General features: G+C 45.6%; 1 protein-coding gene across 1 annotated transcript in view; it reads left to right on the top strand.

The window, feature by feature from the left end:
• LOC146835397 (uncharacterized) overlaps positions 1–25,275 on the top strand; it is a 251,566-nt gene extending 226,291 nt beyond the window's left edge. The window contains exons 2-5 of the mRNA XM_085599987.1: positions 20,269–20,388; positions 22,010–22,129; positions 23,751–23,870; positions 24,843–25,275. Of these exons, the coding sequence (XP_085456113.1) occupies positions 20,269–20,388; positions 22,010–22,129; positions 23,751–23,870; positions 24,843–25,150 (668 nt within the window). The 3' untranslated portion in view covers positions 25,151–25,275. The remainder of the gene's footprint in view (positions 1–20,268; positions 20,389–22,009; positions 22,130–23,750; positions 23,871–24,842) is intronic.
• Positions 25,276–26,515: the final 1,240 nt, after the last annotated feature.

The following is a 26,515-nucleotide window of genomic DNA, read 5'->3' as shown; positions in this document are numbered from 1 at the left end:
AAACTCACGTAAATGCGAGACCTATTGCATTGCAAATGCTTGTTATATACTGGGACGATTTCAGCACCCTTCCATGAGCACGGGATATCGGCTCCCTGAGCAATTGCATTTGCAAGTTGCATAATGTAACAAGACCAGAGACTTCTACCGTTAACAAACATGTCTGCAGGGATTCCGTCCATGCCAGGGGCTTTTCCCCTGACCACTTTGTCCAAGGCTCTATCTACATCTTTTATTGAGAATATGGCCTCAGCGTAAAATACAAATGGGAAGTTCTCAGAAAGACTGTTTTCACACGGTGCGGCATACTGGGGTTTGAAATAATCAACCCAAGCATTCTGCGCCACGTTGTTTTGTGGCCGCTCTGCAATGCCACCCCTTTCCCATTTGTATGTGTCCCAGAAAACTTTACTATTCTTATTCCGGGAAGCATCAAGTAGATCCTTCCACATTTCAGTATCCCAAGTTGCCTTTGCCTCTTTCAATGTCTTCCCATAACGAGACCTGGCAGACCTTACAAGTGATGTGTCTTTCTGTTTGAGTGCACTGCCAAGCTCTGACCGGGCTTTCCTGCACTCGTTGTTGTACCAGCCCTCTTTTTTATGAAGTTTGTGATTTCTACCGGAGGTGGGTTTAAGAAAGTATTTTCGCAGGCCCACGAAAAGCCTGGCGTGAATTTCTGCCACTAAGTGATGGGAGTTTTGGCCCTTTACCTGTACACCCAATACTTCTAGTGCAGAAATTACTTCTCCATTTATTGCCAGTAGGGTCTGTGGATCCTCAGCAATCCGGTCCCATTTTAGGTAGCGAGTGTTATTAGACAGGAGATGCTCAGACTCATACGTGACTTGCAATGGTAGTGAATGACCAAGCAAGGACGTATTAAATGATGAGACTAATGGATGATGATCGCTCTCTTGCCGGTTAACTACCTCCATGTCATTAAAGTGGGGCCAGAGTTGAATGTGGATCAGTAAATAATCGATTCTACTTGCCCTACGACCGTTGTCGAAAGTATTTGCGCCTTGTTTATCGGACGGACTTCTGCCGTTCGCTGCTCTCATGTGATTGCCTAAGCAGAGGCCATTTCGCTGGATTGCGGCCTCCGTCCACCTTTTTGCTGGTGCAATCTCAAGTGGTGGAATTCCCCAATTAACATCTTCTTCTTCAGTAAGCTGTGATATGTCATCAAAATGCAGTGGTTCAAACGATGTGTTAAAATCACCTGCTATAATAGGCAGGATGTTGGGGGGCAGGGAATCGATTGTTTCTTCCAGTAATTGTACAACTGGAGACCTTTTTCCCCCCGGGAGACCTCGCGCATAAACATTAAACATTTCTAGATTAATCCCAGACTTTGGGACAATCTTTACAGATAAAATATCATCACTGGTGCTAAGTCTTTGGGTCACTCGACATCCTAAGTCTTGCTTTAGCCATATAGTTAGCCCGCCAGACGGCCGGCCTCTTATGCTTTTTAGGGCTGGAATATGGAAGTTGAGAAATCCATTGCATACAAGGGGGTCTAGTAACCATGTCTCTTGGAAGAGATATATGTCAAATTTGGATATAAAACCCAACCAGTCAGGGTCTGCTATTTTTGGGCCTAGACCGGCTATATTCCAGGAAATTATGGTCAATAGGCCACTCTCAGTGTAGCCTCCCTTATCTAGTCTTAAACTCTGTCGTGATGAGCTTGGGCTTTCTCTTCCTAGGTGGATCAAATTGTTACTAATAGGGGTTCTCACGTTGGTTGTAACACCAGAGTCAGCTTTCCCATCAGAGCCAACTAAGGCTATGGTGTAACTTAACGGGAGTATTACCCCAGTCCCAGTTGTTGGTTGGAGTTTTACCCCCTTCAGGTGCTGGTCCAGTGTTATTTCCTTGGAAGAACTATTTCTAACCTTACCTTTCTCTATTAAGGTAGTACATGCTACCCGTTTTTCCACAGAGATTATGGCTGGTTTACTTATATTGTTCTTTTTACGGTGAGGGTTTAATCGTCAATCACAGTCTTCCAATCCAGAGGACCCAATTGCCTTATACTGCATATTAGGTTCTCTGGGGTTTCTGGGCCGCATGTTAGAATCTCTCTGGCCACAACCCGCTAGGTTGGGTTGTTGGTAATCACAATAGAAGAAGGACAATGGCAGAGAAAGAATTGGGGTGCAAGAGTTAAGATTTTGCCATTGACAGATGTGCTCCACTGCCTTGGTATCTCTAAAGTTAATTATAATGCAATCACCTTCTATTGTTTTCTTCTTTGGGCCAACCCAATTGACTCGACGCACAAAGAGAATTTCTGTTGAAACATTTGGAGGCAAGGGGCGGTTACAATTTAACCAGTATACACATTTATTCCTCAACTCCCTGTAATCCTCCCTGGTATCTGGGCCCAAGGGCTTAACCCCTGCCAGTATTATCACGTAGGGTCTAGACTCTAAAGGGAGGTGTATGTTTGGGAATTTTCTTGTCGCCGGGTTACTAAATGCTTCCCTTCCTGGTTGTTTTAATACTGGGCTACTGCTTACTACTGCAAGTCCGTTCCCCCCACTCGCTATGCTACCTATTGTAATGGTCTTGGTGGTATCCCGGGTAACCTGTCCCGGCACTTGCGGGTTGGTATTTATTATAGGTGGAGTGGTGGTGGGTACAGCATTAGTAATAGTAACACTTTTATTGAGGGGCATAACTGATGATTTGTCACATGCCTGACATTTGCTAGCATTTTTCTGCCGGGACTGTGCTGCCGAATACTGCAGCTCCAAACAAGTCAATCTATTTTCAATCCCATCCAGTCTGTCATAAATTGGTTGGCAAGTTTTATCAAATATTGCCTCCATTTTTCCCCAAAAATCATCTCCCACATTATGCTGATCCTTGGGAGGGGCTAATAAGGGGGGTGTTTGGTCACCCTCTTTTCCATCCTCCAAGACTACTCCTGGGTAGGTGGTGGATTTTTCGACATTATCCACAGGAGTGATTCTCCTTGTCTTTGCAGTTAGGCCAATATTTGGCGGTTCTCTGCGTTTCCTTTTAGATCTCTCAGTTTTCGTGCTTTCCTTGCTCTTTGGGGGAGGTATCTAGGCTTTAAGGGTCGTAGTAGATCGAGTCGTTACGCTCTCAGTAACACCAGTTGTTCGTAGCGACTTTGATTGACCCATTTTTGATCTGGTATTAAGATTAACTCCTTCAGAGTCTGGGGTGCAATGAATTGAATTTCTCTGGGGGGAAGAATCATCATCATTTCCCGATGCAACCAGCATAATACTCACATCATTATCTGGTCTCTGTTCCGTATTACGCACCGGGGAATGTGCATTAGTGAGATGTCCCAAAGAGGAACGTTTGTCTGTAAGAGAGCCCAGCGACAAGCGTTTTTCAGTATAGTCAATCTCTTTGTCCAAGATGGATGATACCCTTACAAGGAATTGACCTTACACGGCAGTGCGGTGGCTTTGAAGAGTGGGCGGGGACGCGTCGGCCAACGGACATGCGCAGCACTACGGAGGTAGTGCTCACGACGGCTGTTGGCCGACAGAAGCAGCAAACGGGTTAACTGCCTCTTCCTTTGCTGCTTCGCAGTCAAGATAAGTGCCTTTCTATTTTGCATATCAGACTCTGCTCTTATGTTAATACAAGTGTTTGTTGAAGTCACTAAGTTATGATTATTTCACCTTATTTTGATTGTTTTAGATTGTTTGCTCCCTTGCGATATTTATAGCGCAGTCATGATCGGCATCTGTGCTCGATCGGCGCCCAGATCGCGATGCGGTCTACTTGAAGTTTTGTCTAACCTGTAATCAATTTGTTCTTCCCTTTTGGTTTTCCCCTCGATAACGGTGCGTGTTGCATCTTTCCCACCAACTTTTTCCCTTTTTGATTTGCCCCTTTTTGTGTAATATTGTGAGCCGCGCTGCCGCTGCGGTAAGTGTACTCCTCGCGCTACTGCTTGGGAGTGGCCCATCCAGGGAACAAGGACCCGTATGCAGCCCAATTGGGCTACATACACGCTGCCTCTACGGAAGGCTGCACGCGGACCACCGTACGCAAAGCAGCTTCTCAGACGCATGCTGGAGCTGCCTTTTCCCCAGGACTGCAAGAATAAGGGGATCTGCAGACTTGTGCCGGTAGCAGGCCTCCGGCTTACTTAATTTGACATTTATCGTATTTTGGCAAATCCTCTTAAAGATAATTTTTGGAAACTCTTATATCGCCTGCAATTATTATTGAAGATACTGAAGCTTGTCCTTTGGGCTGTCAGGGATCTTCTCCCCCCTCGTAAGTCCTGTAGTGACAGCACATTTTTTTGGTACCATTTGTGGCCTATCTGCACCAGCTATTGCTCCCTTCTGACGCCCTGCTTACAAGCTGAACAGGGCTGCAAATTATTGGCTTTTGGATTTTTTTTTATTGGAGTGCACCGAACTCCCTTGAGACACGTCTGAATATGACATTATGAACAAGATCTGGCTGCCTATGGCCCAGGGGAAGATGAAGACTATTATTATGATGAAAGGATGGAGTCCATGATGGACAAGACAGTGGGAAGGAAGTTGGACAAGGCTTTGTCCTCAGCCCTGCTCCCATTTCCCAGGGGTGCGACAAGCTGGTAGGACGTGCCCCTGCGCCCACCCCTTCCCTTACTGCCCAGCCCCCCCTAACTTTCCCTTCTGCCCCGACTTGGCCACTTTTTAAAATAATTACAAGAGTTACTGAAGGAGACGCAAACCATGATTACAATGTGGACACTCTGGCCCCTCCGCCACGCTCTCATCCCCCGGCGACAATTACCATTACGGATACAGACACAGAAACCTCCTCTTCTCAAGAGTCTTAACCCTAAACATTCAAAAAAATCGCCTTGAATGTCCCTGCCCTGACCTCCCTCACAAGACTGCCCTCACACCGGATATTGACACCTCTATGCAATTTTTTTTGAAGAAGTTACAGCAAAGACCCAAAAAAGGTATAGATAGAGCCCTGAGAACCTGCCAGGACAAACTCCTTGACGTGTCCGGGCCCCACCTAAGATTCTAGAATTGGCCCTTCAGGCACAGGAAGCAAAAGCGGCAATTCACCCAGACGTTCTAGCAGGCTGGACTCTAAGGGCGATCTGCTTCCTTGGCAACGCTAATTGCGCTATTTTGTCAAAAAGACGCAAATCTGTCCTTTACGCATAGATCCACAGCTAGCTGAATTGGCCTCAGCGGAACCCGGCCCACTGGCAGAAGGTCAGTTGTTTAGATATCGCTTTGTGAAGGACATAGCGAAATTTGAGAATACCTTCGCTTCATTAGATAAATCTCATACCTCACTCAAGTGAGTGTTCAACCCCCTTTCTGGCAGGGCCGTCGTGGCAGAGGGCTCTCGACCGGCCGCTTCAACCAGCAAGGTCCTCACCATGGATACAACCCCAGACGCAGGGGTTATTCCCAAGACCGAGCCCAAGCAGGTTTCTATCCTGCACGATCCAGGGTCTTCAAAGGGTGTTTCAACTGAGGTATCAACAGGGGCTTCCGAAACAACAACACACAGTCCACAGGTAATGTCTTACCCTATTCTTCCGACGCTTCCTTTGGGGGACAGGTTGAAATATTTTGTGATGAACTGGGCAACAATTACCTCAGATGCATAGGTTCTAAATTCTGTTCAAGGTTATCAGATATAATTTGCCCAAGTCTTCATCCAAGACTCCTCCCCCCTCTCCATTTTTCCCAACAAGAAGTGTTTTTTAACAACTCCGATTTGCAAGAACTTTTGACAAAACAGGATATGGCTGCAGTGGCTTCTCACCCCGAGGGTTTCTGCAGCAATGTCTTTTTGGTTAAAAAGAAAGGGGAGGTCAGAGATTAGTCCTGAACCTCAGAATATTCAACACCTTTATGATTTACCGTCATTTTAAGATGGAGGGCATCCATCTTTTGAGAGATCTGCTTCAAGAACGGGACTGGATGGTCCGACTAGATCTCAAAGACGCCTATTTGACGGTCCACATTTTTCACCCTCATCAATGGTATTTGCACTTTGAATGGAGAGGCCAGTGGTATCAATATCAATCTCTGCCATTCGGCCTATCGTCAGCCCCATGGGTATTCACCAAACTCTTAAAACCTCTAGTCACTCGTCTAAGAGAGATGGGAGTTCGTATGATCATCTACCTAGACGACATGCTTCTGTTGGTACAAGATCGCTCATTATTATTATTACATCTGAGTTAGACAGGGTCACTCCTTCAGAATCTGGGTTTTGTCATAAACTCCAAGAAATCCATGATGACACCTTTCCAGAAGGTAGAATTCTTGGGATTTCACGTAAACTCCGTAACAGCACAACTTATTTTTCCGCCTGTGAAGATAAAGGCCATCAAGAGAAAATTTAAAACGACTTTGTCAAAACAGATGGTATTTCTGAGATCTCTGGCCAGTATTGTAGGATTCTTGGCATCCTCGATTCAAGCGATTTTCCCAGGCCCTCTGCATTACAGAGCTCTACAATGCCTAAAGATTCAGGGCCTCATTTATGAGGTTTTTCCGTAGGACAGCGCAGCAGGCCTTCCTGCTGCGCTTCCCTACGGCAAAAGAAAAGGGCAGGAATGTGCGGTATCTATAAGATACAGCGCATTCCTGTCCTTTTCCCTGTGCCAGCGCACAATGGGCTGCCGTGCGCCAACGCAGGCACCTTTGCAACATGGTGCAAGGAGGCCTGCGTTGAGGGGATGATTATTTTTTTACAGGAAGGGAAACCTTTCTGTACAAAAATAATCACAAGAGGCTTTTCCTCTTTCTATGTGTGCTGCAGAATGCAGCACATACAGAAAAAGGGAAAACGAGGAGAAATAAAGATATTTCTCCTCATTGTGCCTCCCTTACGCCTCCCTGTAAGCTTTTGGCACTGCCTCAGATTTACGATTTCACATAAATCTGGGGCAGGGTCAAAAGGCCATGGATGTTGCTGGGAACGCCCCCAGCAACACCCATTGTACGCCCCTTTAATGCAGAACACGGCCTTAAAGGGGCTGATATTTATGAGGCAGCATTAAGCCAAAAAAAGTGGCTTAGTGCTGCCTGATAAATATCACGCAGGCTTCTACGCCACGGAACGTCACAAAAAGTGACGTTCCGGAGGCGCACGGAGTCTCATCTATGAGTCCCCCATTACTTACAAAGGAATTTCAGCTACAATCACTTGATCCCTCTGACAGGCGAGGCACAGGAGGCGCTTCTATGATGGCTCAGACAAATGGAAGCATGGAATGGCCAGGCCATTTTCTGAGTCTCTCCAGATGTGGTCATCGAGTCAGATGCCAGTCGCTGGGGTTGGAGCGCAACAGGCGGTTGGTGGTCAACCGAAGAATTGAAGCTACATATCCATTGCCTGGAGCTTCTGGTGGGCTCGTTTGCTATCGAGTCAATCTCACCCATAAAGAGCACTTGTTGCATCCTCCTTCGGAAGAACAATGTGTCAGCGGTCGAGTATATCAACCGCCCGGGAGGTACGGGATCCCGTCTTCTATCCAACATTGCCCGAGACTTTTGCCACTTTTGCTTCTCGCCGAGGATCACTGTCATGGTAGAAAATATTCCGGGCAAAGACAACCTGGCAGCGGATTAGAATTCCAGGTTTCTGAGGGATTTCAGTAACTGAAAGTCCCATCCCTTCCTCTTCCAAGAGATCATGAATATGCGAGGCCCATGCCAGATGAATCTGTTGATAATTATCGCTGGTCGTTATGTGCGTGAGAATTGCTATCGCAGATAATTATCGCCATGCTAACGCTATATTAACTACGCATAGCGCAATGGTGATAATGTTTCGTGCAATAGCGTTGTTTTCCATGGAACATCACTGGAAAACCAGCAATGTTCCATGGAAAACTGCAATAACCTTGCTGATACGAGTATCAGCATAATCCACCCCCTATGTTTGGGATGGGTAAATCAGCATTTTTGCAGATGTTAGTTTTTGGCGAAAACCAACTAACATCTGCAAAAATGCCTGGGCCTCCTTGTAAATATCACGATGTGCACATCAGCAGTATTTACAAGGTTGTTCTGCCCAGTGACGCCCACTTTGCATCTCATTAGAGATGCAAAAGGAAGCGTTGGATAAAAGGGTGCTAACATGCGCTAATGCATGTTATCACCCTCTTGTTAATAGGGTGAAAACATCTGCTTTTTTGGCTTCTAAAGCCAAAAAAGCGGAGATATGGCCCTTGATAATATGCCCCTGTATGGTGAAACTCTAGTGAATGCATCGTGTGTATGCAGATATAGAGCCAAGGATTGTGGGAATGATGCTTTTCAGAATACTAACAAAAGGCCTGTGTGTATGACGAAAGATACAGGACGTGGCTGAGCGTAGTGCGCATGCTCCATAGAGGCTGTTTGAACTCAGCTGGTAACATGACATAGGCTCAAGTACGGTTTCTGTTCCCGCTCTAGAGTAGAACGGATCCTGCTCTTTCTTAGGGGTGAGATGGAAGCTTCAAGCCGGGATTTAGAGGAGATGAGAAATCCTCATTTATTTTCCAGAGAAAGTAGGGCTGAGCACGGAAAGTTAGGTGGCTCAAAGGAGTGCAGGGAGAGGTGGGATGTGTGGGGGTTTTGGGGTGCAGGAGTAAAAGGTGGGGATAGATGGTGATTGAGAGGGGTTGTTGGTGCGTCTGAGGTGGAAAGAGAGTTATCATTGCTGATGTTAAACAGAGAAGAAGATTTGAGATCATATTTAGGCGGAGACAGGTGAGGAGGGAGGGTGGATGCGGAGAGGGGAAAGAGGGGAGTCAAAGGGGCAGATTTACAATAACTGGCACATCCCTGCATATCAGCAGGGATGCGCCATTTATTGTGCGCTACAGCTCCGCCACCATGGATACGCCGCATTGTAAATGCGGCGCACCATGGTGCAAAAACTGCACAGATGCGTGACACATCTGTGCCGTAAAAGTGGCGTATTGCTGGAGTTGCATCGCAAGCGCGACGCAGCTCCAGCAATGGTCTGGGGGGCCCTATCTTGTTAATGCTGCGTTAATCCTTACACCTGCTTCAGGCAGGCGCAGGGTTTTGACGCAGCATGGGCCTAAAAGTGACTGAGTCAAACCTTGTAGATTTCACTGAGCCACTTTTAGGACGCGTTCCTGTGCCGGAACGCCCCCCCTGTGCAGGAACGCCTACTTCTGGCGCAGGGCTTTACAACGTGACACATCTCTCAGATGCGTCACGTTGTAAGTACCCCGCACCATGGCGCAGGATTTGCGCCGCCGCTGCGTCACAAAAGTGACGCAACGGCGCCTTAAATGAAGCGCAAGGGGCTTATAAATCTGCCCCATAGAATGGAGGAGGTTTGGGAAGAAGAGAGGAGAGGGGCTGGAAAGTTCCTGTAAGCTAGGTGGGTCCGAGGGAGGGAAAAGGAAGGGATTACCAAGGGGGATAAAGGGTTGAGCAGCATTACAGGAGGAACGGGGGGTAAAGAGAGAATCAAGGGGTTTGTGAAGAGTTTAGGGTAGAAGGAGAGGGGGGTAGCAGGTAGGGAAGAAGAGAAGGGGGAAACAAGGGGAAAGTATGGAAAGTTAACTGGGAAATCAGGTTGTAGAAAGGTGGACTAAATAAGGGGGTGGGGGGCATGGTTATGTGGTAAGAGGTAATATTGGAGTCAGGCGCGGATCGTCCATTGGGGCGTTGGGGCGTAGCCCCCCCGCCCGCACCCGCAGCTCCCTCGGTGTCTCTGAACTTAGTTTACTTAAGTTCAGAGACGCCGAGGGTGGGGGAGAACTAACTGACAATGCATGTCACTCAGCATGACGTCGGACCGTGGGCGGTCCGGCGTCATGTTGACTGACATGCATTGTCACAAGCTAGGGAAAGGCAGCACAAGTGCGCATGAGTGGGCATGGAGATTAATTTTTACTCCGTGCCCAGTCATGCGTACTTGTGATTTTACTGCCTTGCGCATGCCCTTTAGGAGCCCCTCGGTCTCCTAATGGGCAGGCGGCGGGCGTAGCGTAAGCTGTGCCGTCAGCCAATCCTGGCTCTGCTGGCAGCGCCAGGATTGGCTGAGAGGGGTTGGCAGGCCCCTCCTCCAGTACCGTTACTAGTGAAGGCGCCCAGGGGATCAGAGGTCTGAGAGCGAGGTGGCGTGGACGGGACCGGCCGTGAGGTAAGTTTTTTATTTTTTTATTAAATATTTCATTTCCCCCCCGTGCGCGATACCCCTCCTCCCCCGCGAGCCGCGACTGAACGCAACCCCATAAAATCTTTGTCTGTGTTGATCTCTTTGAAGTTTATTGTGTCACTGAAACCTCTGCTTATGCCATGAGGGTTGTATGGCAGAGACGGGTAGCGGAAAAGGGCCTTCAAATTATTGTGCATTTGGTAGAATGATGACGGGGCAGTTTTGAAACATAGTGTGTCGGGTAGCAATCCCTTCCTCACCTCTTTGATTCATAAGGATGCCGGGAAAATTCTTTAACAAACCTTAGGCATGCGTTGTCCTTAAGACACGATACATATCATATGATCACCTTATTTGTCTATCTCTGAGAACTGCATGTCAACGAGGCACAGGGCGGGTATGCTTGTAGAGTAGCCTTCGCTTAGCTTTTTTCAAAGTTTTGAGAAACTATCCCTCAGATGGGTGATTTGTCCATTCTTCATTGTTTTGCTGTATAATTTCATTGCCTGATATTTAAGCAGGTTAATGTGCCTGCTGTAGGGAATTGTAGGAAATCCCCGACAGGAACGAAAGGGAGCTTATTTCTGTAGTTTGATGTGTACAGCTAAAAAGAATGCTCATTTTATTAAGGAACTTCTGTTTTTCATGTATACGTTTTTCGACATGACTGATTTCTTTCACATTTTCCTTGATTGTCAAGTTGGTGAGCACTTAGAAGAAATTCAAGTTTAGGATGTGTGGTATATTCACATACAGTTTAATGTACAGTAGACTTATTCCATATATGAAACACTATTATTGAACATAAAAAGAGTGGTATGACAGGCTGACTTGTCTCTTGTTTTTCTAATGGTGTGTCCCTTTTGGTATGTGGGTGTTTCTTGTATGCCTTCAAGCTAATGTGTAGCAACTATTATATCTAAGAACTATTGCAGTGATATAATCTATTGTACTAAATTGGAGCACATGTTAAAAAAAAAAAAAAATTCCATTAAAAAAAAAAAGTCTTATTTTTGATTGACATCTCTCGCGGTTTTATCGTAGATTGACTCTTCCTAATAATTCAATCACTTGATCAAGTGGGCTGTGATATGGAAGGTGCATTATGCATCCTCCTTTTAACCTTGCGCTCACAATGGAGGCTTGTCTACTTCTTCCATCCACTCAGCCCCCTATAGTAAGGTCTGTTAATGTCCCCATCCTCTAAATGACATTCAAAATGGCGGTAATTGGCAGCACCTCCTTACCATTACCACTGGATTAGTGAATGCCACATCCTTTTTTCCCAGCCCCAAGTGTGAAGATTGTATTGTAATTGCCTTTATATAGCGCTTACTATCCCCACTGATATGTGAAGATTACAGTACACACTAGTTGACCAGTGGCAACAGATGTGTATCTAATATTCAAGTTTCCCTACATATTTCAATGCAAGTAAGGCTTAATTTATGCTAGAGTTTGCAGGTGCTCAGCAAGACACTTGGGGGCATATTAACAAGCCAGGCGATAAAATTATCGCTGCTTTAGCGGCAGAAAACTGCCGCTAAAACGGCGATAATGGGCTTGATAATATGCTCTATGGAATTCCAATTGAAGCCCATGTTAGATGTCCTTCACATTTAACATGGGCTTCAATTGGAATTCCATAGAGCATATTATCAAGCCCATTATCGCCGTTTTAGCGGCAGTTTTCTGCCGCTAAAGCTGCGATAATTTTATCTCCTGGCTTGTTAGTATGCCCCTTATTTCTTGAAACCGGCACATATTTAGAACAGTACACTGGTGGGCAGAAGTAGCCTTCTTGTCTTTGTACATGGTGTCACTATCCCTTAGTCACTTCAATCATAACTAAAGAGGCCTTGCAGGGATGGATCCACTGGTACTGTAACACCAACCCGTGAAACACCATGATAGTGTGGGGTATGGCTGAGGCAGAGACCCAACTGCCTGAGTTTGGGAATCCACAATTCACTGCGACAATCATTTTACGCCACACCGCTTTCAAATGTCACCAGCCGCCACTGATTGGAGTACCGGGAAGGTGCAGAGTGGAAAAGGAGAGTGCTAGCTAGAGGTATGGCTGGCGTGTTGAGGAGAAGTTCACAATGGGAGGAGGAGGAAGAAAGGGAGAAGAAGGAGTAGGGGAATGGGGGGGACAGAGGGGCCTGTGCCTTCCGGAAGAGCGGCCTATTGGAGTATAGGGGGATCATGGGAGACGATAGGGAGTAAATACTACACTTGATCTTAGCCAAAAGGCCCCTAAATATATACAGCAGGGGCGCTGTGCCAGAGGCCCTAGGAGACAGTAGATTCCAACAGGGAGTACTCTAATCGCTACGCCCCATAAACATCTGTTTGTAATGATTTCAAATGCCATGCAGCAGTGTTTGGATGAGCACAGGATTCTGGGTATGCAGATTGCCGGTGACGCGATGTCTGTTTGCTTTGGAGGAGCCTGACCTCTGGCGGCAAGAAGGAGCATTGCACTTCCTGCTCCTTCACCGAGGCGCTCTAAGTCCTCACCTATAGCGCCTCCAGCTGCATTGCGCCTCTCGCTCCTTCAACGAGGCGCATCTAGCGTTTCCTCAGCTTCACAAGTTCATCCTCCTGTCTAATCTTATCCAAAACTGATGCTGGCAGCTTCCGGAACAAAGTTGATTTAAACCAACCGCATCAAAACTCCCATCACTTCTGCTTCCCCAGAAATTAGAGATGGGATCAAACTGTTCATAGCGCCAAACTTCATAGCGCCAAGATTCGGACCATATTTGTTTAAAATTCATGCAACACAGTTTACACCGCCATAGCATAGAAGTTATTGTTCCTGCATTTTAGCAGATTAATAGCAATTTACTGTGTAAAGATCATTGATAGAGTAACGAAACATCTATTGTAGAAGTTATCTATGACACTTTTATATTTATGTACGATCTTGAGTAATATCAAGACCCTTGAATAATTAGAGCATAAGAAGGCTATCATCACTACTGCAAACAACCTCCACAGGTGGAGCTCCTCTGCCTGATAGTATTATAAAAAATCTCTGATGAAAAGTAGAGCGACTTTACAGATATTATTCAGAGTGTCAAATGTAATGCTATCTTACCAAAATGTATATATACGTAAAAAGGTTTCGGATTCTCAGTGCCACATACGACTATTTTACCTGCCACAATGAAACGGAAATGGTTTTGGCTTCCTAGAGGCTTCTGGGTATGCAAATTTCCAAAGAGAGCTTGTTGCTTTCAGGCAGACTTCCCTCTAGTAACAGAGGATGGTACTGCACCTAAAGCTTACTGGACAGGTACTCCCACTCCCTCCCGCTCTCTCTCTCTCTCTCACGCACCCACATAAAACAAGCATTGGCATAGCCAATAGGTCTCGCCTTTAGAAACTTTTATGTGTTTTCCTAGAGTTATTGGCTGTCTTTCCCCATTGTCTCTTTGATGTGCACAGCACATGCTTTAGGCTTTCAAGGTATATGTCAAGTACTACTTATGATTCATTTCCTATGCCAACTAGGGGCATGTGAAAGACAGCAGGCTTTCCGTTTTTATCTATATTTTTTAATCTGTAAGCGCCATGTTCAAATTAAGGGGCACAACTTGGAAAATCAGCAGGAAAGAAATACACATATTGGAAATGCAATAGGTTTTACATTTGCTTGAGTTAGCGCTATTGTAATTGTATTGTAATTGCATTTATATAGCGCTTACTATCCCTGACGAGGCGTCTAAACCCTTTTTCGGCGAGCAGCACGCTACTCCGGGACCCATAGAGGATTAGAGTTGAATTAGTATAGTGAAATATGAAAGTAATTTTAAGTGATGGATAGGTTAGTCAGCTATTTGGATTCGGAAGGATAGCAGAAGGATAGAAGAGGAAAAAAGGTTTGTATTTCTATAGCGCTTCTAACCCCTGATGGGGTGTTGGAGCGTTTTTTTTGGCATGTAGCACGCTTCTCTGAAAACCCATAAAGGATTAGTGATGAATTAGTATGGTGAAATATGAAAGTAATTTGAGTGGTGGATATTAGTCAGTTATTTGGAGTGAGAAGGATAGCGGAGGGATAGAAGGGGAAAGAAAGTTTTGCATTCGTATAGCTCCTGTTACCCCTCATGGGTGTTGAAGCGCTTCTCTGGCGAGTAGCACGCTACTCCAGAACTCATAAAGGATTAGTGTTGAAAATTAGTTTAGTGAAATAGGAAATATTTTGGGTGGTGGATATGTTATTTAGATAGAGAAGGGTAGGCGTTGGGATAGAAGAGGGAACGAGGTTTGTATTTATATAGCGCTTGCCACCCCTGATGGGGTTTTGAAGCGCTTTTTTGGCAAGTAGCACGCTACTCTGGAACCCATAAGGATTAGTGTTGAATTAGTATGGTGAAACATGAAAGTAATTTGAGTGGTGGATATGTTAGTCAGTTATTTGGATTGAGAAGGGTTGGTGAGGGGTAGAAAGGGAAAAAAGGCTTGCATTTATATAGCTCTTGTAACCCTGATGGAGTGTTGAAACACTTTATTGGCGAGTAGCACGCTACTCTGGAACCCATAAGGATTAGTGGTGAATTAGTATAGTGGAATATGGGATTTGGGAAGTGAAAATGTTAGTCTGTTATTTTGATTGAAAAGGATAGCGCAGTGATAGAAGAGTGAAGGATTTTGAAAAACAAATCTCTTTTTTTTAGGTCATAGCAGTAGGAGGAGGCTTTTGGATGAGTAAAAAGGGGTTTGGAGGGTAAGAGTCAGAGGGAAGAGTTTAGAAGGGTTTGTTTTTGGGGGATCAGTATAGTAAAAGAGGTATCAGAAGATGCAAGGAGGGGTAGAGTAGGGGAGAGTCTAGAAAGGGTATTTTAGGGATCTTAGTAGTGGTATGGGGTTTGGGATACATGAGAGAGTGGATGTAGAGGATATATTGATAGATGTAAAGGGTGAGAAATAAGGGAGTGCATTGGAAAGAGTAGTAGAAAGAAGTTTGAGATGAGTCAGAAAGTTGAGCTAGGAGATATATTGAGGGAAGTTTAGGCTGAGAAATAGGGTAGTGCATTGGTAATGCTAAATTTGAAGAAAGTGATAGATATATAGACCCATAAGTACATTGAAAGTATATAGATGCATAAAAGATGTAAGTTTATGTAGTTTAAAGATATTGATAGTGGTACAAGATGAGAAATAGGGTAGTGCATCGGCTATGCTTTTTCAGGAGAAAAGTATCAAACACACAGATCCAAGTACATGGAAGGTGCATAGATGCACAATGGTAGCAAGTACATGTAGACCAAGGATGCACCAGATAAACTCCGGTTTTCAAGTGTTATTGTACTTTAATTAATTTTTTAACAACATCATTATTCTACATGTTTATGCAAAGCAATACACAAAGATAGGTAGATATCTACAGTGAAAATAAATGCTTATATTTCGAGGGGTATCCAGTAATTTTCTGTTTGCGTATGGTGCTTATGTGGGCAAGGGCCAATCCTTGAGTAGTTTTCTGAAGATAAGGTGGTTGTCGGTGGATCTTATGTTGGGGGTAAAGAGTTCCATATTTTGGCTGCTTGAACAGAGAAGGATGTGCCACCCATGGTTTTTTTCCTGTATCTTGGGATATTGAGGCGAGGTGCCCCTTTGGAGTGGATGTTCTTTTGTTGAATGTGTTTGGTGATTTTATTCCTGATGAAGAGCGGTCCCATTCCATGTATTGCTTCGTGATAACATTTTATTAACATTTTCTATTGTAATACAATGATGCATCATTTCTCATTTTCACTTTAGCATACAATATAGTGTAAGACCATAGTTTCATAGCAGCAATTTGTTAGGTTCGAAAGTACATTTTCAGGGTTTTTCTTTTGCACCCTCTACTTTATGTATGTCTAGATCCATCGCATCATGTAACATTTTAATCTGAATAGTTAGTCACTTCCCTCGAACTGCGATTCCTCTTGAGGGGGTTCGCAGACATTGCCCCGGTATCTATTCCATCCTCCCCATACCCGAGTCCACTTTTTAGGGCATCTCCTATGCATATATACAGATTTTTCTGTTATCATTACAACATCCATGTCCTGGCACCATCATCTAAGGGTCGGGGTCAATCCGGAGCCCCAGAGCTGCGCTATATTTCTTTTCGCTATTACCATGCCCAATGTTACTCAATCCTGCGCCGCATGATTAAGATCTGTGGGCTCCCAAATATTAAGCAGACACCTTTTAGGTTCCGGTTGAACCGTCACCCCCATCACCTGTGATACCGTATTCATGATCGCTTCCCAGTATGCCGTAATTTCTGTGCAGTGCCAGATTGCATGCCAAATTCGCAGGCAAAGTGGGGTATCTGTCTTGCCCAATTTGTGCAGTAATGTTCTTGTATAGTAGGTGCGGTGTAGCACCTTCAATTGTATTAGTTTTAGTCTAGAAGGGATCGCCACCTCTTTAGGGGATGCTATTGCTTCTTGTCAATCCGCTTCGTCTAATTTTCCTATCTCATCCTCCCATCTTGTTTTAAAGGCTGCTGTGGGATCTGGCTGGCTGTTTATTATTTTCTTATATGTTAGGGAGATGGCTTTTTTTGTCATGTGGTCTGTGAGTAACCGGTCTTCCAGGGGCGAAGACTCCGGTAGTTGTGTGCCTGGCGGGATCAGTGCCGTGAGTGCATGCTTGATCTGCAGATATGTAAAGGCGTCCATCGTCGCCAGGCCATAAGTGTTTTGCAGTTGTGTGAATGGGATAACCTCGCCCTTTTTCCACAGGTCACCCACCTTTGAAATGCCTATTAGGTCCCATTGCCTGAATCCTTTGGTATTACACAACTTACCCAACTTTTGCGTGTCCTATAGTGGTGTTGCCTGTGTCGTGACCCCTTCCCACCCTAGTGCTCGTTGTGCCTCATGCCATATCTTAACTGTATGTGCTGTTGGTCCTGTCACGGCCATTGTTCTGGTATTATTGTAGAGCGCCCTCATCCTCCCGTCTACTCCAAAGAGATGTCTATCCATGCGATAGGCCGGTTCATCTTGCGTTGCTTGTAGCCTTTGATTCAGCACCGCGAGCTGGGATGCCCAGTGGTATGTTTTTATATTAGGAAGGGCGATACCTCCATCGTACCAGCTCTTTATCAGTTTATGCATGGCTATACGGGTTGATCTGCCATCCCACAGCAACGTATTTACTTCGGTGTTGATTGCTATGAAATAGGCCGGGGGTACCGGGAATGGTGTGTTTTGCAAGGCATAGAGGAATCTGGGAATCACCATCATCTTAAAGAGGGCTGCCCTACCCAGCAATGTGAGTGGTAGGGGTTGCATGAGATTTCCTTCCGTAAAAAGCGTGTCCTGATATGTTATAAAGATACCAAGATATTTAAACCCCTTGTCAGCTATTTGTACGTCACAGTTTGATGGGAGTCGTGGGGGGGGGACCATGCAGTATAAAAATAAGTGACTTCGCCCAGTTTATTGTGTAGCCCGACACTAGTCCGCATGCCGCACAAATGTCTAAGAGGCAGTTGAGTGAGCTTGCGGGTGAAGCCAAATATAACAACACATCATCCGCATAGAGTGATCTTCCCATCCCATAGCCCATTTAAATCCACGGATTACTGGGTCCTGTCGTATCCATGCCCATGTATTGCTTTGTGGGTGATACAAAGCAGCTTGAAAGTGGATCTTCTGGCAACCGGTAACCAATGCAGGGCTTTCAAGCCAGGTGAGATGTGATCTCGAGGTTTGATATGCAAGAGTAGTCTGGCAGCCGAGTTCTGAATCCGTTGTAGTATTTTCATGGTTGTTTAAGGTGAACCGTGGTAGAGGCTGCTGGCGTAATCGAGTTTGGACAGAACGAGCGAGATGGACCTTGTGTGAAAATCCCAAATGAGGGAAAATTCATCACAGCGTTTTTATAGTGACAAAGCTTGATCTTGCTAGTTTTTCCACTTGGTCATTCAATGATAGCTTGGTGTCCATGGTAATTCCGAGGTTTCTTACTTCCTTACATACTTTAGGCGGTGAGCCCAGTTTATCAGGCCAGGCAACAAGCGGGTCATAATTAGGGGTGGGCGGAATTTGTGAAATTAACTTTCGCAAATTATCGCGAAAATGCTAAAAATCTCCGAAAACACGCCGGAAATATCGCGAAGACACAGAAGTTTTTTTCCCGCCTGTTCGCTGTATTTTTTGCCAACTTACCCATGCGATTGCTCACGGGCGTGGCCATCTTGTTTTCACTTGTTCCGCCCTCTCGCGATGCTTACTTCCTGTTCCGGGTCAGGCAATGCATGTTCGCGCCCGTTCGCGGTAGATATTTCCTGTTCGCGACCGCTTTTACTTGATCGCGTTGCTTTTTGCTTGCTCAGGGAGAAAATATCGCGCGAACTTGCGCACCTGGTCGCAATGGGCACGGCCATCTTGTTTTTCACTCTATTGCATGGTTCTGGGGCCTGATTTTGAATCCTCCCTAAATCTTTTCAATCCTTTGTTTAAAGCCACTTTTTTTTTATCTTTCTTATTTATTATTTCTCTAACTATTTTCCTGCTTCTATATTTTTGGTTTTTGTCTCCTTTTTTTGTTTTTTAGCTACTTTTTCTCTTTCTATTGCCTGCTATTATTTATTTCCTTTACTTCTTTAATTTTATTACCTTTTCTTACCCCAGAACTATGTCTAAGGGTAGGGCTGGTCGCCGTCGCAGCCAGAGCCGCGACCGCCTTCCTTGTGGAAGGCAGCGCCCACAGGGGGTGCAGGCACGGGCCTTATTTGGGCAGGTGGAGTTGGCTGCACTCATTTTCTTTGTGCAGCGCCACCTCCCCTCAACCCTGGCAGCAGCTGGCAGGCCTGGGTCCGGGTACGGCCTCCAGGAGCGTCGGCAGCGGTGGGGGAAGGTGCGCCGGGATGTGTCGTGCTTCTCTGGGGTCCGGCGCACCCAGGCGCAGCTGACGCACCGGTGGTCCGACATCCTGGACCGTGAGCAGGACTTGCTGGACCTGCTAAGCTTGCCCAGTTGGCCAGTGCCACTCTTTATGTGAAAGGTTGTAATAAAACTCATATTCACCAGTAGCTCGAGCCATTGAGTCCAATCCTTTGGGTCGTCCTCTTTTACTACTTCTAGTCTTATTGATCTTGAGTCTTTGTTAATCTTGAGGCTCAATCAGAAATTCAGAACCCACCACAATCCCCTGCTCGACTATAGTACTGTCTTGTCATAACTATTAGGTCTCCGAACCCTCCCCCCAAGATACCCAACAAGTACACAACCCAGAACCTAACACACCCAACCTCTCAGTCGTGAAAGCAATGCACATGCACACCCTTACTTTAATTTGCTCACTCGTGTAAGTTAGTCCACACCAAATATCACCAAGTCTATGTAAGTTCAAAATGTTTATTTTGAATTGAGAAGCTCTGTACATTGTTCTATTATAAAATGCAGCACCAACCGGAAAATCAATAACATTAAAACAATAAACATTGTTACACTTACTTACAGGTGGCAATTAAATCATGATAACTGAACAGTGGTGGAAGACAGCACCACCATCCCCTAGGAATTTAGTTTATATAAATTTATAAATGAAGACTAGTACAGGTAGTTGTTGCATCATTTAGAAGCTCTGCAAAGCTCTGGTTCGTAGAAGGGAATCTTCCGTCTGTAATGCGAAAAATGAAATAGTGCGCGTTAGTATATTGCAACTTGCAAGCATTTCTCAGCCGTGCCAAAAAGTGTAGCATTTATGAATAAGCAATATGGACTAACAGTACTTCCTAAAAAAGTGGCTTGTTAATGTTTTTGTTGACCGCTTGTACACAGCGCGTAGACAGTAGCAGTGTGAGGCAGGTCATGTGGGCTCAAAAGTGTCTTATACAAAAAGCTGCAAGGTAACGTCACATGTGCAAAAATAAAAGACACAAAGGTAAAATGGTTGCATGGCTCAGGCTAACTAAGCAAAGGCTAGAATGACCATATATAACTATTAGTGTCTACTCTACTACTACCTGATTTGTACTAGTGATGTATGTTAGTATTAACTCATTTTTCAACCTTGCTTCTGATCAATAGGGGGGGAGGTGTATATGACTCCTAATAAATGTGTAATGTTTTCTAGGCGCACTACCGACCACCATTGCCGGGGCCAGCGAAGGCGACGCGGAGGGAGAGGATGCGTCAGTTGCTGCAGATACCAACGGAGCGGTAGAGGGAGTGGCAGCACCAGTGGCGGGCGGTTGTAAGTTAGATTCATAATCCTTAACTATTGTTGAACTTGACCGTACACTCACTGCAAGGGTGTACTGTATGTATACTGTACTGCTGAGACTAGGGCCCCATTAGGATGGCGGGCGTATTGCCCCCGCCGGGCCGGCGGTATTCACCGCCGACACCGCAGGGGCAAACCTCCCGCCATCCCTGTAGAAAAGAGTCAGACCCCCACATGTCGACCAGGCGGAAAAGGGTTCAATATGGCGGTGGTGTCTCTCTGAACACACCGCCAGCCACATAATCTGCATTTTGGAATGCCTTTGCGTGGCGGCATTGCCGTCTGCCACGGAAAGGCATGCAGACATTGCAGAGTATGCTTGGGGGCCCCCATGGAGGGTACCTACCTATGCTATGGTACCCCCTGCCTTTCAAAGCAAAACGTGACAGGCTCCGTGCGGGGCCCGTCATGTTGTGCTTGGAAAAGCATCACAACATGTATTTTTAGCATTGCTTTCGGCACCGCCAACCAGAATGTAAAAAAAACAGGATGCGCCCGCCACTGTGCCGGGCGCATCCTCCTAATTAATTGTCCCCACGGGACCCCCACCCTTTTTAGCATGAGGATGGCGGGCGGACAAAGTCCGCCCGCCATCCGATGTCGTAAGTATGAGTTGTTGTTAATCTTGAGGCTCAATCAGAAATTCAGAACCCACCACAATCCCCTGCTCGACTATAGTACTGTCTTGTCATAACTATTAGGTCTCCGAACCCTCCCCCCAAGATACCCAACAAGTACACAACCCAGAACCTAACACACCCAACCTCTCAGTCGTGAAAGCAATGCACATGCACACCCTTACTTTAATTTGCTCACTCGTGTAAGTTAGTCCACACCAAATATCACCAAGTCTATGTAAGTTCAAAATGTTTATTTTGAATTGAGAAGCTCTGTACATTGTTCTATTATAAAATGCAGCACCAACCGGAAAATCAATAACATTAAAACAATAAACATTGTTACACTTACTTACAGGTGGCAATTAAATCATGATAACTGAACAGTGGTGGAAGACAGCACCACCATCCCCTAGGAATTTAGTTTATATAAATTTATAAATGAAGACTAGTACAGGTAGTTGTTGCATCATTTAGAAGCTCTGCAAAGCTCTGGTTCGTAGAAGGGAATCTTCCGTCTGTAATGCGAAAAATGAAATAGTGCGCGTTAGTATATTGCAACTTGCAAGCATTTCTCAGCCGTGCCAAAAAGTGTAGCATTTATGAATAAGCAATATGGACTAACAGTACTTCCTAAAAAAGTGGCTTGTTAATGTTTTTGTTGACCGCTTGTACACAGCGCGTAGACAGTAGCAGTGTGAGGCAGGTCATGTGGGCTCAAAAGTGTCTTATACAAAAAGCTGCAAGGTAACGTCACATGTGCAAAAATAAAAGACACAAAGGTAAAATGGTTGCATGGCTCAGGCTAACTAAGCAAAGGCTAGAATGACCATATATAACTATTAGTGTCTACTCTACTACTACCTGATTTGTACTAGTGATGTATGTTAGTATTAACTCATTTTTCAACCTTGCTTCTGATCAATAGGGGGGGAGGTGTATATGACTCCTAATAAATGTGTAATGTTTTCTAGGCGCACTACCGACCACCATTGCCGGGGCCAGCGAAGGCGACGCGGAGGGAGAGGATGCGTCAGTTGCTGCAGATACCAACGGAGCGGTAGAGGGAGTGGCAGCACCAGTGGCGGGCGGTTGTAAGTTAGATTCATAATCCTTAACTATTGTTGAACTTGACCGTACACTCACTGCAAGGGTGTACTGTATGTATACTGTACTGCTGAGACTAGGGCCCCATTAGGATGGCGGGCGTATTGCCCCCGCCGGGCCGGCGGTATTCACCGCCGACACCGCAGGGGCAAACCTCCCGCCATCCCTGTAGAAAAGAGTCAGACCCCCACATGTCGACCAGGCGGAAAAGGGTTCAATATGGCGGTGGTGTCTCTCTGAACACACCGCCAGCCACATAATCTGCATTTTGGAATGCCTTTGCGTGGCGGCATTGCCGTCTGCCACGGAAAGGCATGCAGACATTGCAGAGTATGCTTGGGGGCCCCCATGGAGGGTACCTACCTATGCTATGGTACCCCCTGCCTTTCAAAGCAAAACGTGACAGGCTCCGTGTGGGGCCCGTCATGTTGTGCTTGGAAAAGCATCACAACATGTATTTTTAGCATTGCTTTCGGCACCGCCAACCAGAATGTAAAAAAAACAGGATGCGCCCGCCACTGTGCCGGGCGCATCCTCCTAATTAATTGTCCCCACGGGACCCCCACCCTTTTTAGCATGAGGATGGCGGGCGGACAAAGTCCGCCCGCCATCCGATGTCGTAAGTATGAGTTGTTGTTAATCTTGAGGCTCAATCAGAAATTCAGAACCCACCACAATCCCCTGCTCGACTATAGTACTGTCTTGTCATAACTATTAGGTCTCCGAACCCTCCCCCCAAGATACCCAACAAGTACACAACCCAGAACCTAACACACCCAACCTCTCAGTCGTGAAAGCAATGCACATGCACACCCTTACTTTAATTTGCTCACTCGTGTAAGTTAGTCCACACCAAATATCACCAAGTCTATGTAAGTTCAAAATGTTTATTTTGAATTGAGAAGCTCTGTACATTGTTCTATTATAAAATGCAGCACCAACCGGAAAATCAATAACATTAAAACAATAAACATTGTTACACTTACTTACAGGTGGCAATTAAATCATGATAACTGAACAGTGGTGGAAGACAGCACCACCATCCCCTAGGAATTTAGTTTATATAAATTTATAAATGAAGACTAGTACAGGTAGTTGTTGCATCATTTAGAAGCTCTGCAAAGCTCTGGTTCGTAGAAGGGAATCTTCCGTCTGTAATGCGAAAAATGAAATAGTGCGCGTTAGTATATTGCAACTTGCAAGCATTTCTCAGCCGTGCCAAAAAGTGTAGCATTTATGAATAAGCAATATGGACTAACAGTACTTCCTAAAAAAGTGGCTTGTTAATGTTTTTGTTGACCGCTTGTACACAGCGCGTAGACAGTAGCAGTGTGAGGCAGGTCATGTGGGCTCAAAAGTGTCTTATACAAAAAGCTGCAAGGTAACGTCACATGTGCAAAAATAAAAGACACAAAGGTAAAATGGTTGCATGGCTCAGGCTAACTAAGCAAAGGCTAGAATGACCATATATAACTATTAGTGTCTACTCTACTACTACCTGATTTGTACTAGTGATGTATGTTAGTATTAACTCATTTTTCAACCTTGCTTCTGATCAATAGGGGGGGAGGTGTATATGACTCCTAATAAATGTGTAATGTTTTCTAGGCGCACTACCGACCACCATTGCCGGGGCCAGCGAAGGCGACGCGGAGGGAGAGGATGCGTCAGTTGCTGCAGATACCAACGGAGCGGTAGAGGGAGTGGCAGCACCAGTGGCGGGCGGTTGTAAGTTAGATTCATAATCCTTAACTATTGTTGAACTTGACCGTACACTCACTGCAAGGGTGTACTGTATGTATACTGTACTGCTGAGACTAGGGCCCCATTAGGATGGCGGGCGTATTGCCCCCGCCGGGCCGGCGGTATTCACCGCCGACACCGCAGGGGCAAACCTCCCGCCATCCCTGTAGAAAAGAGTCAGACCCCCACATGTCGACCAGGCGGAAAAGGGTTCAATATGGCGGTGGTGTCTCTCTGAACACACCGCCAGCCACATAATCTGCATTTTGGAATGCCTTTGCGTGGCGGCATTGCCGTCTGCCACGGAAAGGCATGCAGACATTGCAGAGTATGCTTGGGGGCCCCCATGGAGGGTACCTACCTATGCTATGGTACCCCCTGCCTTTCAAAGCAAAACGTGACAGGCTCCGTGCGGGGCCCGTCATGTTGTGCTTGGAAAAGCATCACAACATGTATTTTTAGCATTGCTTTCGGCACCGCCAACCAGAATGTAAAAAAAACAGGATGCGCCCGCCACTGTGCCGGGCGCATCCTCCTAATTAATTGTCCCCACGGGACCCCCACCCTTTTTAGCATGAGGATGGCGGGCGGACAAAGTCCGCCCGCCATCCGATGTCGTAAGTATGAGTTGTTGTGAACGTTTGAAGAGTGAACTAGAAGACTAGAATCCCTTTAATTGGCATAGGAGAGGGAGTATTGAGTAACCAATGGCCTCATCTATCTGATTTCAACTCCGCTTTGAAAGTTTTATGGAGAAGAGCAACTGGTGCACTGTTAAACTAAAAAGTGAAAGACAGGTGGAAGGAAGAAGGATGGGCGAGATTTAAAATGTTATGTACTACTGTGCTTTATAGTGCTACTCTACCATGCCACTATGTGTATAAATAATTAACTTGTCTTACTGTTTTTCTAAGAGTATATTTTACAATTGTCTTGTTTTTTCTTTTTGATTCACAGCTACTCCTAAAATCAACCGAAAGGAGTTGGCTGCCAAGGCACGGCGCCGGAAGCTGGAGGCAATCCAGCGTGAATACCGGCGGCTGGTGGTCTTGGCAGAGGAGGAGGAGGAGACTGCAGCAGCAATTGAAGCCTCCTCCAGTGCCCCGGGCCCTAGCCACCGCCCTCCAGCGGTACGGTGCCACCGTCTGACGGCTGCCCGCCGCCACCGTAGTGCCATCTCTGGTGCCCCCCCACTGTGGCTGCAACTGCCGCGCCCTCAGACGCCGCGTCGCCCATTTAGAGGAGCAGATGCGTGTCCTCCTTGAGTCCCGCCCCACACCTTAGTCCCTGTCATCAAGTTCTGCCCCTTTTTTAATTCTTGTTTGGGTGGGTGGGAACTGGTTTGGGCGTTGGGTTTTTGCTTTACGGACTTTTTCTCCTGGACTTTCCTATGGACATTGGTTGGGGTTAGGGAGGAGGGTAGGTCAGCTTTTGTGGGTTTAGTTTATTTTTGTTAGGGTAAATTAAATATATTTTTCTATGTTACATGCAATGTTGTTAATGTTTTGTAGGTGGGGTAACTGTTTTACATCACAATGTTTCCTTGCTGGTGCAGGGCCGCCCAATGCCTGTGTTTGATTTAAATAATTGGCTGACTGTGTAAGACACAAACAGATAGATGCGACACACCTCACTGATTGACTTGTCCTTCTAGTACTTTCAGTCTGTCCTCTAGTCTATGCATTCTTCATCTGGACTGGTGTGTGAAATTGAAATCTTTGAAAACATGTCCATTATTAATTCTGCCTCCCCCAAACTTCTCTCTTACCTGTGCTTGGTGTTTATGTTTAACTTTGGCACAGCAATGGCTGCATGGTGAAGATGGTTTCCTTTTTCTAGCATGCCATGATTGGGGTGGTGGTGGTGGTAGTATAGTAGTAGTAGTAGACACTGGCAGGGCTGCAGCATTTGCAAAAAAAGAAAAGGAGACAGTCAATCGCCTTTGAGAGACTGTTAGAGGAGTAGTAGAATGAAGTACAGTACAGAACTTACCGAGCAACAATAATATGCTAAAATATTTTACAACAAAACATAATGGTGGTTGGGATAGCCTACTAGACAGAGTTACAAACTATAGTTGTGTCGAGTCACTTGACTAGGCCTACAGCCTAACAGTTAGTGCTGTATATGAGGAATGACAACAAACAAATCCAATCAATGCCGGCAATTAATGCTGAGGTATATGTTCCTTTGTTAAATAAAATAACCTCTAAAATATCCTACTCATGGGTGGGCAAGCAGAAGAAGATCATCACTCTGCCTTGAAATTGAAGTACTGTTGCTTTCACCACATCCGCCCCAGCAAGTGTGTGATTAAGTATTGGTGTACATTTAATTTAGTCACACCTCGACAATAAGTCACACAGTCCGGGGGAAGAGGGTTAGGGTTTGTTGAATGGATGGGAAGGGGGTTTTTGGGAAAGGTTTGACATAGAAAAACAGTATGCATACATAGACAAACAAACGACAATCATTGAAGACTACCATATCCATATATTAAGGGAGAAAAAGGAAATGCACAACAACAACAGAGGGCTTCCTACACCTATATGATTCAATTTTAGGCACTATGTCCATATAATAAGGCAATGCCCACATCAACGGTGTACAAAAAATAGATTACTTCATTT

The sequence above is a fragment of the Triturus cristatus genome, chromosome 4_2 (genome assembly GCF_964204655.1).
Source record: "Triturus cristatus chromosome 4_2, aTriCri1.1, whole genome shotgun sequence".
Classification (NCBI taxonomy): domain Eukaryota; kingdom Metazoa; phylum Chordata; class Amphibia; order Caudata; family Salamandridae; genus Triturus; species Triturus cristatus.
The sequence above is the reverse complement of the archived record's forward strand: the minus strand, read 5'-3'. Positions and strand labels throughout refer to the sequence as shown.